We start from the raw sequence: 14,914 nt of genomic DNA, 5'->3' as shown, positions 1-14,914 counted from the left end.
TTTAATCTTCCTATCTTTCATACGTGTATAAGATCTCCTTTGAGACACCTCCTGTCAAAGATGACAAGCCAGATTTCTCAAGTCTTTTTCAAATACTAATCTATTTCATTTTCAAAAATTATACATAGTAACCTAACAACCCCCTGTATTCCATTCAGAACAAAGTTCTGTTGATTAATCAGTGCCACCCTGGCCTGAAGACAAGCGGATCAAAGCATTCTCTCCGGTTTTTCATTGTTTTGATATTATTTCCTTATTGAATCAGGGTGCAAACTTGTATGTGCATGGATTCCTTTTTGTTCTGCTGAGATAGGACATCCCATTGTTACAATCTGACACCTGAGACGAGGTGGCCTCTTTCAAGGTTGTATTGGTGGTTTTTGTCTTCCTCTAAAGTGAATTCCAGCATGCATGTGAGACAATCCACCCGATAGCTAGATCAGAGATCAGCAGTACTCATCAAACGTGCATACAATCAAAGGGAAGACCCATTCTCAATTAATTTCTGCTGCTAACAATATGCTCTACCATCCTTCCACATTATATCAAATGTAAATTTGGAAAAAAGTACAGCCTCAGTAAAGATTAGTGCTTAAAAAAAACTCATCACTAACTCAGATTATACTTAGTCAAGGTTCACCTTTTAATTGTATTATTGCAGCGCATAGGGAATTGCTTTTCCATAGATTAATCTTAAGCAAATTGCCCTTAGGAAATGTGTATATGAAGAGCGCTATCGTGAGAGCCAGCTGAATATTTGGTTCTGTAACAAAATCCAAAGTAGAAAAAAAAGGAAATTTGACAGAACTGAAGCTGCAGCATCAAATCAAGTGATATTAAGGTGGAGAGGAAGCACAATAGAAGGCTTGCAGTTATATGGGATTAGGTAACCAGAGAGATTGAGGGTATTCTCTACAGTAAAAAATCAAGAGTCCAGAAGGGTATGTTGGCAGGTTAAGGAATATCTCAGAGTAGCAGGGGGGAAGCTAGTGCATAGCGGCAATGTTACTGGATTAATAATCCAGAGGCCCAGGCTAATGGTCCTGAGGCACTGGTTCAAAATTCATCACCTCAGCTGGTCGAATTTAAATTTAATTAATAAATCTGGAATTAAATGTTAGTCTCAGCAATGGTGACCATTAAACTATTGTATTGTCATAAAAACCCACCTGGTTCACTAATGCCTTTCAGGGAAGGAAATTCTTATCTAGTCTGGCCTACATGTGACTTCAGACCTTCACAACGTGGCTGCCTCTTAACTGCCCTCTGAAATGGCCCAGCAAGCCATTACAGAAAATTCGAGAAGGAATAAAAGCAGCCAGATCACCCGGCATCACCTGGCCCAGTTGATCCTAACTAACATCTGGGGCACTTGTGCCAAAATTGGGAGTATTGTCCCACACTAGCCAAGCAACAAGGCATAATCATACTCACCGAATCATACCTTATGATAAGGTATCAGTATCTTGCTAAGCTTCCTTTAACAGCACCTTCCAAACACATCACCTCTACCACCTAGAAGGATGAAGGTAATAGGCACATGGAAACTCTGCCACCTATAAATTCTCCAAGCCAAAACCCATTCTGACTTGGAACTATATTACCATTCCTTGGTCAAAGTCCTGGTACTATCTAATAGCATTGTGGATATACCTATACCAGATGGATTGCAGCAGTTCAAGGTAGCAGTGCACCACTACCTTCTCAAGGGAAATTACAGATGGGCAACAAATGCTGATCATGCCAGCAATGCCCACATCTCACTGAAGTGTAAAAAAAAAGTTGGAAAGCAACTCAGAAAGGGAAGGGAGAAAATCAGCTGTTGTAGTCCATGTTGGAATCAATGACATAGGAAGAAACAGGGAGGTGATCCTGCTAAGGCAATATCAGGGGCTTAGAGTTAAATTAAAAAATTGCACTTTAAAGATGGCAATATCTAGATTACTACCAGAGACGCGTGCTAATTAGCATAGGGGTAAACAGTTTAGGAAAGTAATTTAAAAGCAAAATACTGCGGATGCTGGAAATCTGAAACAAAAACAAAAATTTCTGGAAAAACTCAGCAGATCTGACAGTATCGACAACCTTTTGTTTATGACATCTTTTGCAATCTCTTCTTTGCCTCCACCTATCACTGGCCTTCTATCCAGCTTCATCTGTCCCACCCCCCTTAAACAGTATATATTTCACCACATTTCTACTTTTCTTTAGTTCTGAAGAAGAGTCATCTGGACTCGAAATGTTAACTCTGTCTTTCTCTCCACAGATGCTGTCAGACCTGCTAAGTTTTTCCAGCAATTTTTGTTTTTGCTTAGGAAAGTAATTGCCTGGCTGAAAGGCAAGATATGGGAAAGAGGGGATCCATTTCAGGAATAAGCTTTACCACTGGGACAGGCTGCAGCTGAACAGAGCTGGGACCAAGCCACTAGTGGAAGGAATAAACAGGAATATAAAAGGACTTTAAACCAATAAAGTGGAGGGAGGGTTCAGGTAAAAATAATAGCAACCTAAAGATAAGAGAAAGGCTCAGAGCAAAGGTTAAGATACAAAAGGTGACAAACAAAATATGAAAGACATATTAAATTGTTATAGTGAGAATGTACAGAGTATCATCAACAAATGATTTGAGAAAAACACACATCACATTTGGGCAGAGAAGGGAGAGTTGCATAACTAAGACTTTTGTACACAAAAGCATGCAGCACAAAACAAGTGAGTTATAAGCAACAGTTCAGCTTAAATTATGATATAGTAGCCATCAGAGAGACTGGCTACAAGCTGAGAATAATTGGAAAATAAATATGCCACAACAACTTATAATGCAAATTTAATGTAATAAAATGCCCCAAGGCGCTTCACCGGAGCTATATAAAACAAGCATGACACCAAGCAACATAAGGAGATATTAGATTAAATAGCCAAAAGCTTAGTCAAAGATATAGGTTTTAAGGGGTATCCTAAAGTGAGGTAGAGATGCAGGGAGATGTAGGAAGGGAATTCTAGAGCTTACACCATCAGTGGTGTGGAGTGATTAAAATTAGAGATACTTAAGAGGCCAAGATTGGGAAAGAGCAGATATCTGAGCGCTCTGGGCTGGAGTAGGTTACAGACGTAGTGGGGGCAAAGCCATTGAGATTTGAAAACAAGGATGAGAATTTTAAAATCAAGACATTGCTTGATTAGGAACCAATGTAAGTCAGCAAACACAGGTGTGATAGGTGCATGTGATGCAAGTTAGAGCACTGGTAGCAGCATAGATAACAGCATGTCCTCAAATTTATGGGTGTAAACCAGCCAGGTCTGCACTGGAATAGTCAAGTCTAGAGGGAACTATCATGAAGAGATATTAATGTGTATAATGTTTTTGAAATTATTTTTAAATTGGAATTGTAGTACGGTCTGTGTGCATGTGTGTCTGTGGCTTAACTGGATTAAAGCCAGCTAGTCTGGGTGCTTTGATGTTTCGTAGTTTTGAGATGTTAATTAGATAAACGTAAGGAGGAGAAGGTAAAATGTACATTTGCATTTGTTGAACAAAACATTCAAAAGTGGGAGTAAAATCTTGCTCCTAGCTGGGACACACCAAGCAATGTGTTTAATTTACTAACAAAATTGGTGGAATGAAAGAATTATTGTTAGGAGAGGTAAAATTAAAACTAGTAATACAGGAAAATTTACATTAAAAGGGAAAGCTAGGTATAAACCAAGAGGAGTTTGTGTGTGTGAAGCAGAGGCATGTAAGATCTAAGCAGCTTGTAAGCCCTACAATTGTGTCTGTAAAGGAACCAAATTGCAAGGGACCTCATTTTGAATTCGTAAGGTCAAATGTACTTTGCCTGGTGTCTGTTCAAAGTCTATGGGTTATTATTGCCTTGGTGAAGATTTACCTGGGAATGATTCATTTGGGGATTTGTTTAAAAGTTATTATGCTAATAATTTGTAGACACATGTATGTATTTAATTAGTTGTTAAATTAATAAATGTTTAACTTTATTATATATAAAAAACCTTGAGGCTTGGTGGTCTTACTACTGAATTGAGAGCTGCATCTCAAACATACCAATTGAAGAAAACAAAATACTGCAAATGCTGGAAATCTGAAACAAAAACAAAAAATGCTAGGAAAACTCAGCAGCTCTAACAGCATCTGTGGAGAGAAAGGCAGAGTTAACGTTTCAGAGTCTGTATGACTGTGAAGAATGCTCTGAAGAGTCATACGAATTCGAAATGTTAACTTTGTCTTTCTTTCCACAGATGCCGTTTGACTTGCTGAGTTTTTCCAGCATTTTCTGTTTTGTTACCAATTGAAAACATAGGTTATGACATTTGTTCAAGTTTCCCTCTGGGATTTAAACAGCTCAGCCTTTAACACTGCTGTGTCATAACAGAACAAAGGTGTGACTATTGTCTTCGGTGTTGATAAGCTGAGGCAGAGGCAAAGTCACATGATGTCATGGAGGTGGGAATAAGATGATGTCTTAGTGATGGTGCAACAGACTGGAAGCTTATCTCAGGGTTACAACAACAAGGTTGTGAACAATCTGATTTAGTCTCAGATGCTAGGGAAAGGGATGGCACCAGTAGCTGGGGAATGAAGTTTGGAACAGGGACCGAAAACAAACAAACCAAAATGTCTGCTCATTCAGTACTGGACATTGGATAAGTAGTCTGGTAATTTAGTAACAGTGGAGGAATCAAGAGGTGTAATGGTGAGGTAGAGCAGGGTGTCATCAGAGTGCCTGTGAAAAACAACACCACACTTTTGGATGATGCCACTGAGGAGAAATAGGAGGGGCCAAGGATAGATCCGTGGGGGACACCAGAAGTAATGGTGCACAAGCAGGAACAGAAGCCACTGCTATGATTAGGTAGATAAAAATGGAACCAGGTGAGAGCAGTCCCACCCAGCTGGATGACAGTGGACAGGTGTTGGAGGACAGTGTGATCAGCCATGTCAAAGGCTGCAGACAGGTCAAGAAGGATGAGGGGGGATAATTTATCTTTGTTGCAGTCACATAGAATGTAATTTGTGACTTTGATAGGTGCCATTTTGGTACTGTGCCAGGGATTGGATGGACACAAACATCAAGCTCCAGGAAAGGTGGAAGGTGACAACACCTTTAAGGGCGTTGAAGAGGAAGAGCAGGTTGGAGATGGGGTGGTAGTTTACAAGGGCAGTGTGGTCAAGGGTTTTGTTTTGTGGAGAGGGATGATAACACCGATTTAAAGGAGAGAGGGACAATACCTGAAGAAAGAGAACTGTTAACAATAATGCTATCATGGGGGCCAGGAAGGGAAGCTGGATAGTCAGCAAGTCTTGGGAGTAGGCTCTAGGAAGCAGAAGGTGGGTGACAGATGAGCTTAGAGTGGGCATGGTGGAGGAGGTGGGGAGATAGGAGAGAAACTAGAGAAAGATGCAGATTCAGGGCTAAAGCAGGGGGAACTTTAGAGAAAGCTTGCCCTGGTGGACTAATGGAAAGGGGAGATAGGACAGAGGCAGCTGATCAGATGGTCTCAATCTTAGTGAAAAAGAAGCCCATGAGCTCCTTACACATTGTTGGTGGAGATTGGGGAGTGGTTTAAACAGGTGGTTTGCAGTAGAGAAAAGAAGCCAGGGTTATTTATGCATTCCAGGATGTTTACAGGCTAAAAGATCTTTAGAAAGGTCAGGGAAATTGGGAAGAGCAGCAATATTGATAAAAGTGACAACTACTGTGGTACAACATAAGAGATTTCAGTAAGGATGTGCAGGCAGTGGAAATACATTGATAAAATTAAGGAATAAAGGATGAAGCTCTATGGTGGGAGTTGTTTACAGGACGAATTGATAAAGGGAATCATGTAGCCTGCTCCTGCTCCAATTTCTTATCAAAACAATGCAGTTGCAATGGACAATTTTAATCTTCACATAGGCTGGGAGAAGTGGGACAGCTCAAATTGTAAAAGCAATAAGTTTATAGACTGCATCTGGGTCAGCTTTCTGGAACAATGGGGGTAATTTTAAGTTGGAAGAATGCATGGAGTTGGGTGTGGGTTAAGTTGGACAGAAATGCAATTGTGTCTATTCAGGTGCAGCCTGTCCCAATGAGATAACTCCTTCCCAAAATGGAACATCTCTTTCCCACACCTCTCTTTCCAGCTCCTACCTGCTGAATTCTGCATTTCATTCCAATGCGTTAAGCTGTATGCCACAATCCCTTCATGATGTCAACTGACATATGTTAACTGTTTAATTACAGCAATATTGACATGGGAGTTCATGGCTTCCTGGAGCTCGCCAGTGAAAACAAGGTGAGTATAGTAACAAATGAAGGGGTTGAAACATAAGGGAAAAATGTCAGTAAGAATTCAGTTCTTAGAGTTGCTTTCTTACCTGCTTGTAGTGTGTGTAAACTGTTCCATACACATGCTGAGTGGATAATTTACATACTTTGGAGGTGTCAAGTACACCTTAAAGATCTGACATATCAGATCAGATCTGCAACTTAGACAAAAGCAAAAAACTGCGGATGCTGGAAATCCAAAACAAAAATAAAAATAAAAAATACCTGGAAAAACTCAGCAGGTCAGCCAGACCTGCTGAGTTTTTCCAGATATTTTTATTTTTGTTCTGCTACTTAGACTGTTGGACCAGACTTTGGATGAGGACCAAGATAACTAGCACCAGCAGCCTGGTGTTCACAGTTCTGCAGCTCCACAGGGAGAGGTGTCAGCAGAAAGGTGCAGCATGCAGGAGGTCATACATGGCACACAAGGTCTAAAGCAGAGTATAAGCTGCCTTGATGTGTGAGTATACCAGTATGCAAGGAGGCTCAGAATGTTGTGTAAGATAACGGCAGATGTTTATAGACCTGCTGCAGTAAGACCCATTGCCAAATGAACTTTACTAATGGCTGACAAAGTCACCATTGGCCTCAACATTTTTGCCTCTGGATCCTTCCAGGAATCTGTCAGACACATTTTCAGGATCTTGCAATTGGCAACAAATGCATTAAAAAGTGACTGCTGGTTTGTTTTACAGGGCCACTAATTTTATTAGCTTTGCCTGTGATGATGCCAGTCAGAATGAGTAGGCAAAATCAAAACAGAAAATGATGGAAAATCTCAGCAGATCTGGCAGCATCTGTGGAGGTAGAGAAACAGAGTTAACATTTTGAGTCTGTATGACTTCTTCAGAGCAGGCGATTCCCAAAGGTGTAGGGGACCATCGACTGCACACAGTTATGCACATGATTCCTGGGCAGCGACCGTGATGCTTTCATCCTGTGGCAACCCACCCTTCCAGATCTTGTTTGCATTTTGAAACAGAGTTTCCTGCTGGCTTCTCAGAGACAAGGGATATCCCACTTAAAATGGGAATGATGATACGTCTCAGAAATCTGATGAATGAGACTCAGGGTGACACAACGAATGCCATATGACCACTGGATGTATCATTGAACAAGACGTTGGCATGCTGAAGATGGGCTTTAGGTTCCTGGACAGATCTCGAGGTGCCTTCAGTACTAACCAGCCAGGGTCTCCATAATGGTCATGACGCGTTGCGCTCTGTTCAACATTGTGCAGCAGCAAATTTTGAACATACAGGAGGAACAAGGTGTTGGGCATAGATCCACTTTAGATAATTCTGAGGACAAAGATGAGGAGTTGGAAAATGATACAGGCATTGTAACTCCAGCAGTGCATATTGCTCATTATTGTGAGGTTCACTTAGTTGGGTGCACTGGTGGAACCTAACAGCCACATGCAAAAACCACTTTGTGGGAAACCTGGACCACCGCGTTGGAAGATAAAAGACATGAATAAGTACTGGGAGGGTAAGAATGCTTGAAGTTATCATTATGCACATGATCATATGTCAGCAGCTGTTCACATCACATCAACGTAAGTGTTGTATGCCAAGTGGCTGTAAGGAGAGGAAGAAGGGACCTAAGAAGAATAGTAATGGCATTGTGTTGAACAGATGGATGGAGAGCATTTGTTGAGGGTAACTATGAGGGATATGCATGACACTCAATTCAACCTAATATGTTTTAGCAGTGACAATGGAACAGGTCATTCTAGATTTAGTGATGTTAGTTAACAAATTGATGGTCTGGGAACATCTTGTGAACAGTGGTTATAATATGATTGAATTTGATATTAAGTTTGTGACGAAGGAAAGCCATAGGGAAATTTTGACAGTGACAGACATAAATTGGCCATGGTAAACTGGGCTGAGCTGTCGATGAATAAAAAAAGTGGGAGGTATTCAAAAAAGTACATGGTGCAATAAAAGATCAATGTATGCCCTAAAAGGCAAATGATCCACTTAAACAACAATAGTCAACAAATAAGGCCAGATTATAGTAACAAGCTAAAAGAAGTGTCTTATATAAATGGAAGTAGAAGTTGAAATCCAATAGAGTAGGAGAGTTACAAAAATCAAATGAAGTATTAGGAGATGCAAAAAGGGAATATGAAAAAACTTGCAAGGGATATCAAAGATAATAGTGAAAGTTATAATAGATATAGCAAGAATGACAAAGGGGCATGTTTGTCCTTTAAAGACATACAGGTGGTTCTGTCATTGACACTAAGGAAAAGGAGGATTTGTTAAATGAGTATTTTGTACCTGTCTCACAGTGAGAAAGCAGGAAAAATACCAGTGGTACAGGGAAACTAAAAATAAACAGAAGGAGCTTATTAGATTTAACAGAAGTTAAAAAATGGTAATGGAGAAAATAACACTTCATATACAAAATTTCCAGAACCTGATGATTTCCACCACACGATATTAAATTGGTGAGGAAATTGTCGATGGATTAATCATAATTTACCATGACAATCTCTTTATTTGTGAATTGTGCTGTTAGTTTGGAAATTTGCAACTGGCACTCCATTATTTAAGAAGAGTGGAAGAATGGAATTAGGTAACTTCAGACTTGTCAGTCTAACATCAGTTGTAGGGAGCTTACTGAAACCTACCATCAGGATCAGAGTGCCAAAGCACTGGGATGACTAATGAGCTAATCAGAGAGTCAGCATAGATTTGTGAAAGGTAAATGTGCCTGAGTAATCTAATTGAATTTTTTGAGGAGGGCACTAACTTTAAGGATAAGAGGGTATTTATGGATCTGATCAATACAGACTTCTGGAAGGGATTTGTTATAGTTTGGAAATTAGATTAGTAGCACAAATGAAACTGCACAGATTTGGGGGCAACCTCATGACTTGGGTTATACGTTGTTTGGATGATAGGAGAAAAGACGGTGAAGAACATATATTGATTGGCAGAATGGTGACAAGTGCTATTCTCCACAGATCTTCACTGTAGAAAGGTCTGGGTAGTTAAATTTAGACTTAAAACCACTTTATACTGTATTCACTGTAATAAGTAACAAGGTCAAGGAAGCCATTTTACCACTAACATGTGGCTCCCTGCAGTCATTTCTATTTTGTGCTTTGTATTCTATATTAACTACATATATTGATTTTATATTAGAACGCAGTCATGAAACAGATGTTAAAAGTAATTTTTCTTTTCCTACCTATTTCCATTATTTTTAAATCTTGTACGCCCTGCTAGTCTTTCCACCCCACCCCCACTAGAGCTGTACCTTGAGTACCCTGCCATCCATTCTTAATTAGCACATTCGTTTAGATAATATCACCACCTTCAACACCTCTTTGTTCTTCTGTCTGTGACATTTTTTGATTATCTGCTCCTATCACTGCTTGGTTGTCCCGACAACTACACCACACCACCCCCACTTCTCTCCCCCCAACCCCCACCTTAAACCAGCTTATATTTCACCCCTCTCCTAATATTCACTCAGTTCTGTTGAAGGGTCATGAGGACTCGAAACGTCAACTCTTTTCTTCTCCACCAATGCTGCCAGACCTGCTAAGTTTTTCCAGGTAATTCTGTTTTTGTTTTAAAAGTAATGAACCTTGATTAAATTGTAATTAGTGAATTATGTAATTAATAAGTATATTGGAAAGACTGGATTTTTATCTTAAATTATAAACTTGAATGTTTCTAGAAAATGCAGAGTTATCAGAAACTGTTCAGGCAATGGAATCTTTCTAACTTTTGACAAGCTACAGGTCACCTTAGGCTGTTGAGGTCTGCCTCAAGAATAAGGCTCATTGTGAACAATCTGATCAAGGTTAGTAAGTAAGGAAGCTATCTTCTTCCATGGATGTCCTTTTGAACTGAGATGTCATCGATAGAAGAGGTAATTAAAGATCAATTAAATTAACCTAACAACAGCTAGAACCAATCAGTAAGCTAACAATAGCATGATCTAGTATGGTATGATGTCCGCTAATAGGGATAAAAACAGGATCCTGTAGGGGTTCATTGCAAGCTAAGACTTGGAGACTCACGTGAATTAAAGAGCAAAGATTAGAGACCTGAGAGACAGTGGAAGTGACCAACAGTTCAAACAGATTGCGCAAATGGCTGGAGTTGTAAAAGTCATTGTCCAAAAGTTTGATAAGTATACCTTTTCCTTAATAAACTTTCTGAAATTTGCTATCCAAAGAGTCCTGTCTTGCCTTAATTCATTAAGTCTTGTATGAACAAAAGTACAGAGAGTTAAAGTTGATTTACAAGCAGACCAAAATTACAAGAGCAATAGAAATTGTTACATTAAAATCTTACAGTGCTTAGGCCTCAGCTTTTCACCATATATATCAATGACTTAAAGGAATAGAGATTTGAACATCTAAGTTTGTAGATGACATTAGGTTGGGAGGCAGGAAGTTGTGCAGATGGGAGCAGAAAGTTACAAAGGGACATAGACAGCTTAAGTGAGTGGGATAAACTCACAAATGGAGATCAATGTGGGTAAGTGTGATGCCATCTGCTCTGGAGTGAATAAATACCAATCAGATTCATTTTTTTAAGGGTAAGAAAATCAGAATTGTGGGGGGAACAATAAGATTTGGGTGTTCATGCACATAAATCACTAAAAGCTAGTGAACAGATACAAAAATAATCAAAAACACTAATGAAATGTTGGCATTAATTTCAAGAGGACTGGAATACATTGGAAAGGAAGTTCTGCTTCAGTTGTACTGAGCCTTTGTAGAGCCATTCTGAAGTATTGCATTCAGTTTTGGGACTGCACCTCTATTTCTGAAAGTATGATTTTTCAACTTTCAAATGACTGGAAATCTTGCAATTTGAAATGAGACAGAACAAACTGCTTAAAAATGCACGGCCACCTTCCAAGAGGAAGGTGAAAAACAAACAAATCACCATCAGGGAGTGCGAAGAGAGACATTTCCTATAATTCAGAGACCCAACGAAACTCGTCAGTGTCTAAGGTAAAGACATTCAAATGCAAAGTTCTGGTTATTGAAACAATGGTTGCCACAGACAGAACTAACTAAAACCCCTTTGAAATACACAATGGCTGAAGTATTTCAGGCCAGGCTGCAGCCACTACAGAGAGATTGCAAGAAAGTTTTCAGCAGAGGAAACAGGCTGAAAACTGGTCGGTCTCTTTTGTATCAAGTGCATTATCTGGTCTAGAAATATCTACTAGAAATTGTTGGCCAGGGGCTGCAGAAACTCCTGAGTAATTTTTGAACTGAAGTAACCTCAGCTCAGTCACTGGCCTGAGCTGGCTAGAACTGGTTTGAAGTAACTGAGTTTCTTGGAAAACAAAGGGAACGTGAAAAGACACAAATCCTTATTTAGAAAAGGAGTAACGAGGTTATGCTACCTAAGTCCTTGGGACAGAGCCAATGAGGAGATGCCATAGACTAGGCAAGCAAGCCTAAACTAACGGGAGAGAGACAGCACAGCTTGAAGAGATAAGATTCAGTTTAAGAGTGGAGAATTTCAGGCGTGGAGCCAGCGAGAACTCTGGAGACCAACCAATGCAGAAACGGAAGAACCTACGTCAGCAACGTAGAGACGCAAGAGAGAGAGAATGGAACGCCTGGCCAGCGTCAGCTCTCCTTTTCGGGTATTAGCTTTTATATTCTGTGACCACTCAGGGAATGTCAGAGAAACCTAGTGGGTGTGCATTTAGATCCTAGTTTTGGGTATAAAACTGCATAACCTGCTGTAAACTGCATGTCTATAATTAACTAGATGTATAAGCTATATGTAGATGATCTAACGACATGAATAAAGCGAATTTAGAGTTAAGAGAGAATTGACTCTTCTCCTCTTTGTACTAAGCCAACAACCGTTACCGGTGACCTCCAGCAACAAAATCTACCAGCAAACTGAGATCTCACGATAGTAGCAACATCTCCTACTTCTGAGCACATCCACAAAACCAGATAATCCAAATTGGCTGCAATGTTTAAAAATCTACATCTCCGGGACAATCAAAGCTCATAGCTTAAATAGTTAAATACATCCTCATGAAAAATAAACTTAAACCTTTGTTGTGACCAACTGAGATTGAATAGAGTGAAGCCAGTTCACCCCTTTTCACCTGGTCATAACAGGATGTATTTGCCTTGCCTGGGGTACAGCACAGATTCACCAGAATGCCACCAGGGCTGAATAAACTTGGCTTGTATCTTCTTGAGTATAGGAGTTTGAGCAGCGATCTAATTGAAGTGTTTAAAGTGTAAAAACAATTTGATAGAAAAGATATAGATATTTCCTCTGTTGGAGGAATCCAAAAAAGAAGCATAATCCTAAAATTAGAGCAAGGTCACTCAGGGGTGAAATCAGGAAGCACTTCTTCACACAAACGTGATAGAACCATGGAAGTCTCTCCCCAGAAAGGTTGTGGACGCTGGGTCAATTGAAAGTTAAGACTGGATTTGATAGTTTTTGGTAGTGTGAGGATATCAAGGGATAGGGATGAAAGGCAGATAGATGGAACTAAGATACAGATCAGCAATGATCTAATTGAATGACAGAAAATGTCCATGCAGCTGAATTGGCTACCCCCTCTTCCCATGTGGAGACGACCAACAAGTTTACATTTATAATCCAGAACGTTCACTGAAATGCTAAACTTTACAATAACGTGATTACTAGGATCAGTTACACATGTTCAGGATTGAATCAAAGATATGCAAATATACTTGACAGTTGGTACTACATTTCAACATTAGCAGTTCTCTTTAAGATCCTTGACTGACTGTCTTTCCCTCCCACATTTGATACCTAGAAGAACCAGTTTTGAATAAGGTTGGGGGCAGATGTGAGAGAGGAACTAGCAACTTTGTAATAGGTTCTGCAAAAATAAAACAGAGGGATTAAAATCCTGCTCTGTCCCCTCCACCAAAAAACGTATGTGAATTTTTTTATTTAGTAACCTGGCTAAGACGTTTTGTAATCTTTGAATCTAACACACTGCACATTTTATAAATAAATAGGTGCAATGCAATTTTTTTCAATAACAGGGAAGCAAAATACAGATAGATGCATTTGCAAGACTTACCTTAGAAGGGTGGTGATAAGGTCAGTTTTTATACTTGATTCTATAGAATCGAAGGCTACTGTACAAAGAACCTAGAAGGAAAGGTAAATCATATGAAGACTATGTTTGCAATACTTCCAATAAAAACTTGTAAAAATGCGACAAACATATTTTGATGAAATTTCTGGACATAAGTTTTTTTTCCTATCTCACCAATTTCCTACCTTCCTATCCTAAAGGTGTGAAGTCTCTGCTGGAGTACAGGGTTTGAAGAGGTGTTGGTAGTCCTCTGCTATCTCACCAAGCGTGGCCCATATTTCAAGTGTAAGCTTTAGAAGTCTAGTCCATCTATTCTATTCAAGGATGTATCACAGCCAAGCCTAAGACTGTTATTTCCCAACAGTCATACATGCACATATATAGCAGGAGTTAGTGAATAGCTATCTAGAGTATGATCCCTGGTTGATTGTTCATTCTCAGCATTTGAAGCTGATCCCAATGGGACGAGCTCTCCACTGGCCTCACTTGAGGTCAACACAAACTGGGGACCAAACCTGGAACTCTCGGTTTTTATGGTTTGGCCGATCTGGATGAGCCCACTGAGCCATTAAGAGTCAAAATAATGTTATTTTACAGTTCAAGGATACCACCTGCAATTTAAAAAAATTTTTATTGATTGCAGCAAGACAATATCCATGTTGTTGATTTGGCTGAATTATTATGCAACAAAACATTTGCTGAAGTCAGTAAAAATATGTTGTAACAATACAGATTGGACAGTAACTATAGCTTAATCCTGTATATGGTTTACTCAATATTCCTCAATAATTTACCAAGGTAGCAGATTCTACTGGAGGTCATGGTGACAGAGGAGCAAACTCTGTCATGAGATGGGTTCAAAATTGATAAGGAGGAAGTCGGTACTGAGGGCAGAATTTTACGACCTGTGGGTAAGCGCTCGCCTGACCCAATCGGGCGTAAAATTGCGCTAGGAGATGTTGAGTGAGCGTCCCGACATCATCCTGCGCTCGCGCGATATTTCACTCGGTGGGTGCATGCAAAAGTTGAAAGTGCTTCCGCTGACAATTAAGGGGGCAATTAAGCCCATTAATGGTGCAATTGTCTCCGATTTTGGCTGGTGGATGGATGAGTCGGCCAGGCGGACTTTGCATTTTTCATCAAACCTCATCCAAGGCAGGATGAGGTTTCCGTTATTAAAATAAAAAAAAATCTGTGGACAGCATTTTTATCATCTATACGTTCAGGTGCCAAATTGTGATGCTTGGATTTTTTTTCCCTGATTTTCATAACTTTATTTCATGGTTTTCAGGTCCGTAGCTCCCTGAGGCAGCTCTCTGCCTTCAGGGAGCTTTTTCTCAGCACTCGCCCGCAGAAATGTCATCTTGTACTCTCCTCTTGCCCCCACCCTGGCAGTGCTGAGCTTTTCAGCATGCGTTTCACACTGGCTGGCCGTTAATTGGCCAGCCAGCGTGAAATTGCAGTCGGCGGTCCGTTTCCTGACCACCCTT

At 40.0% G+C, this 14,914-nt stretch overlaps 1 protein-coding gene across 2 annotated transcripts in view; it reads right to left on the bottom strand.

Moving 5' to 3' along the window:
* The window catches only part of LOC121275395 (polyribonucleotide nucleotidyltransferase 1, mitochondrial), a 94,121-nt gene that overhangs the window by 41,348 nt on the left and 37,859 nt on the right, over nt 1–14,914 (bottom strand). For both annotated transcript variants that reach the window (XM_041182951.1, XM_041182952.1), the window contains one exon: nt 13,407–13,477. In XM_041182951.1, coding sequence (XP_041038885.1) covers nt 13,407–13,477 — 71 coding nt within the window. The remainder of the gene's footprint in view (nt 1–13,406; nt 13,478–14,914) is intronic.

The sequence above is a fragment of the Carcharodon carcharias genome, chromosome 2, assembly GCF_017639515.1.
Source record: "Carcharodon carcharias isolate sCarCar2 chromosome 2, sCarCar2.pri, whole genome shotgun sequence".
Lineage (NCBI taxonomy): Eukaryota > Metazoa > Chordata > Chondrichthyes > Lamniformes > Lamnidae > Carcharodon > Carcharodon carcharias.
This window is presented reverse-complemented; position numbering and strand designations above follow the sequence as displayed.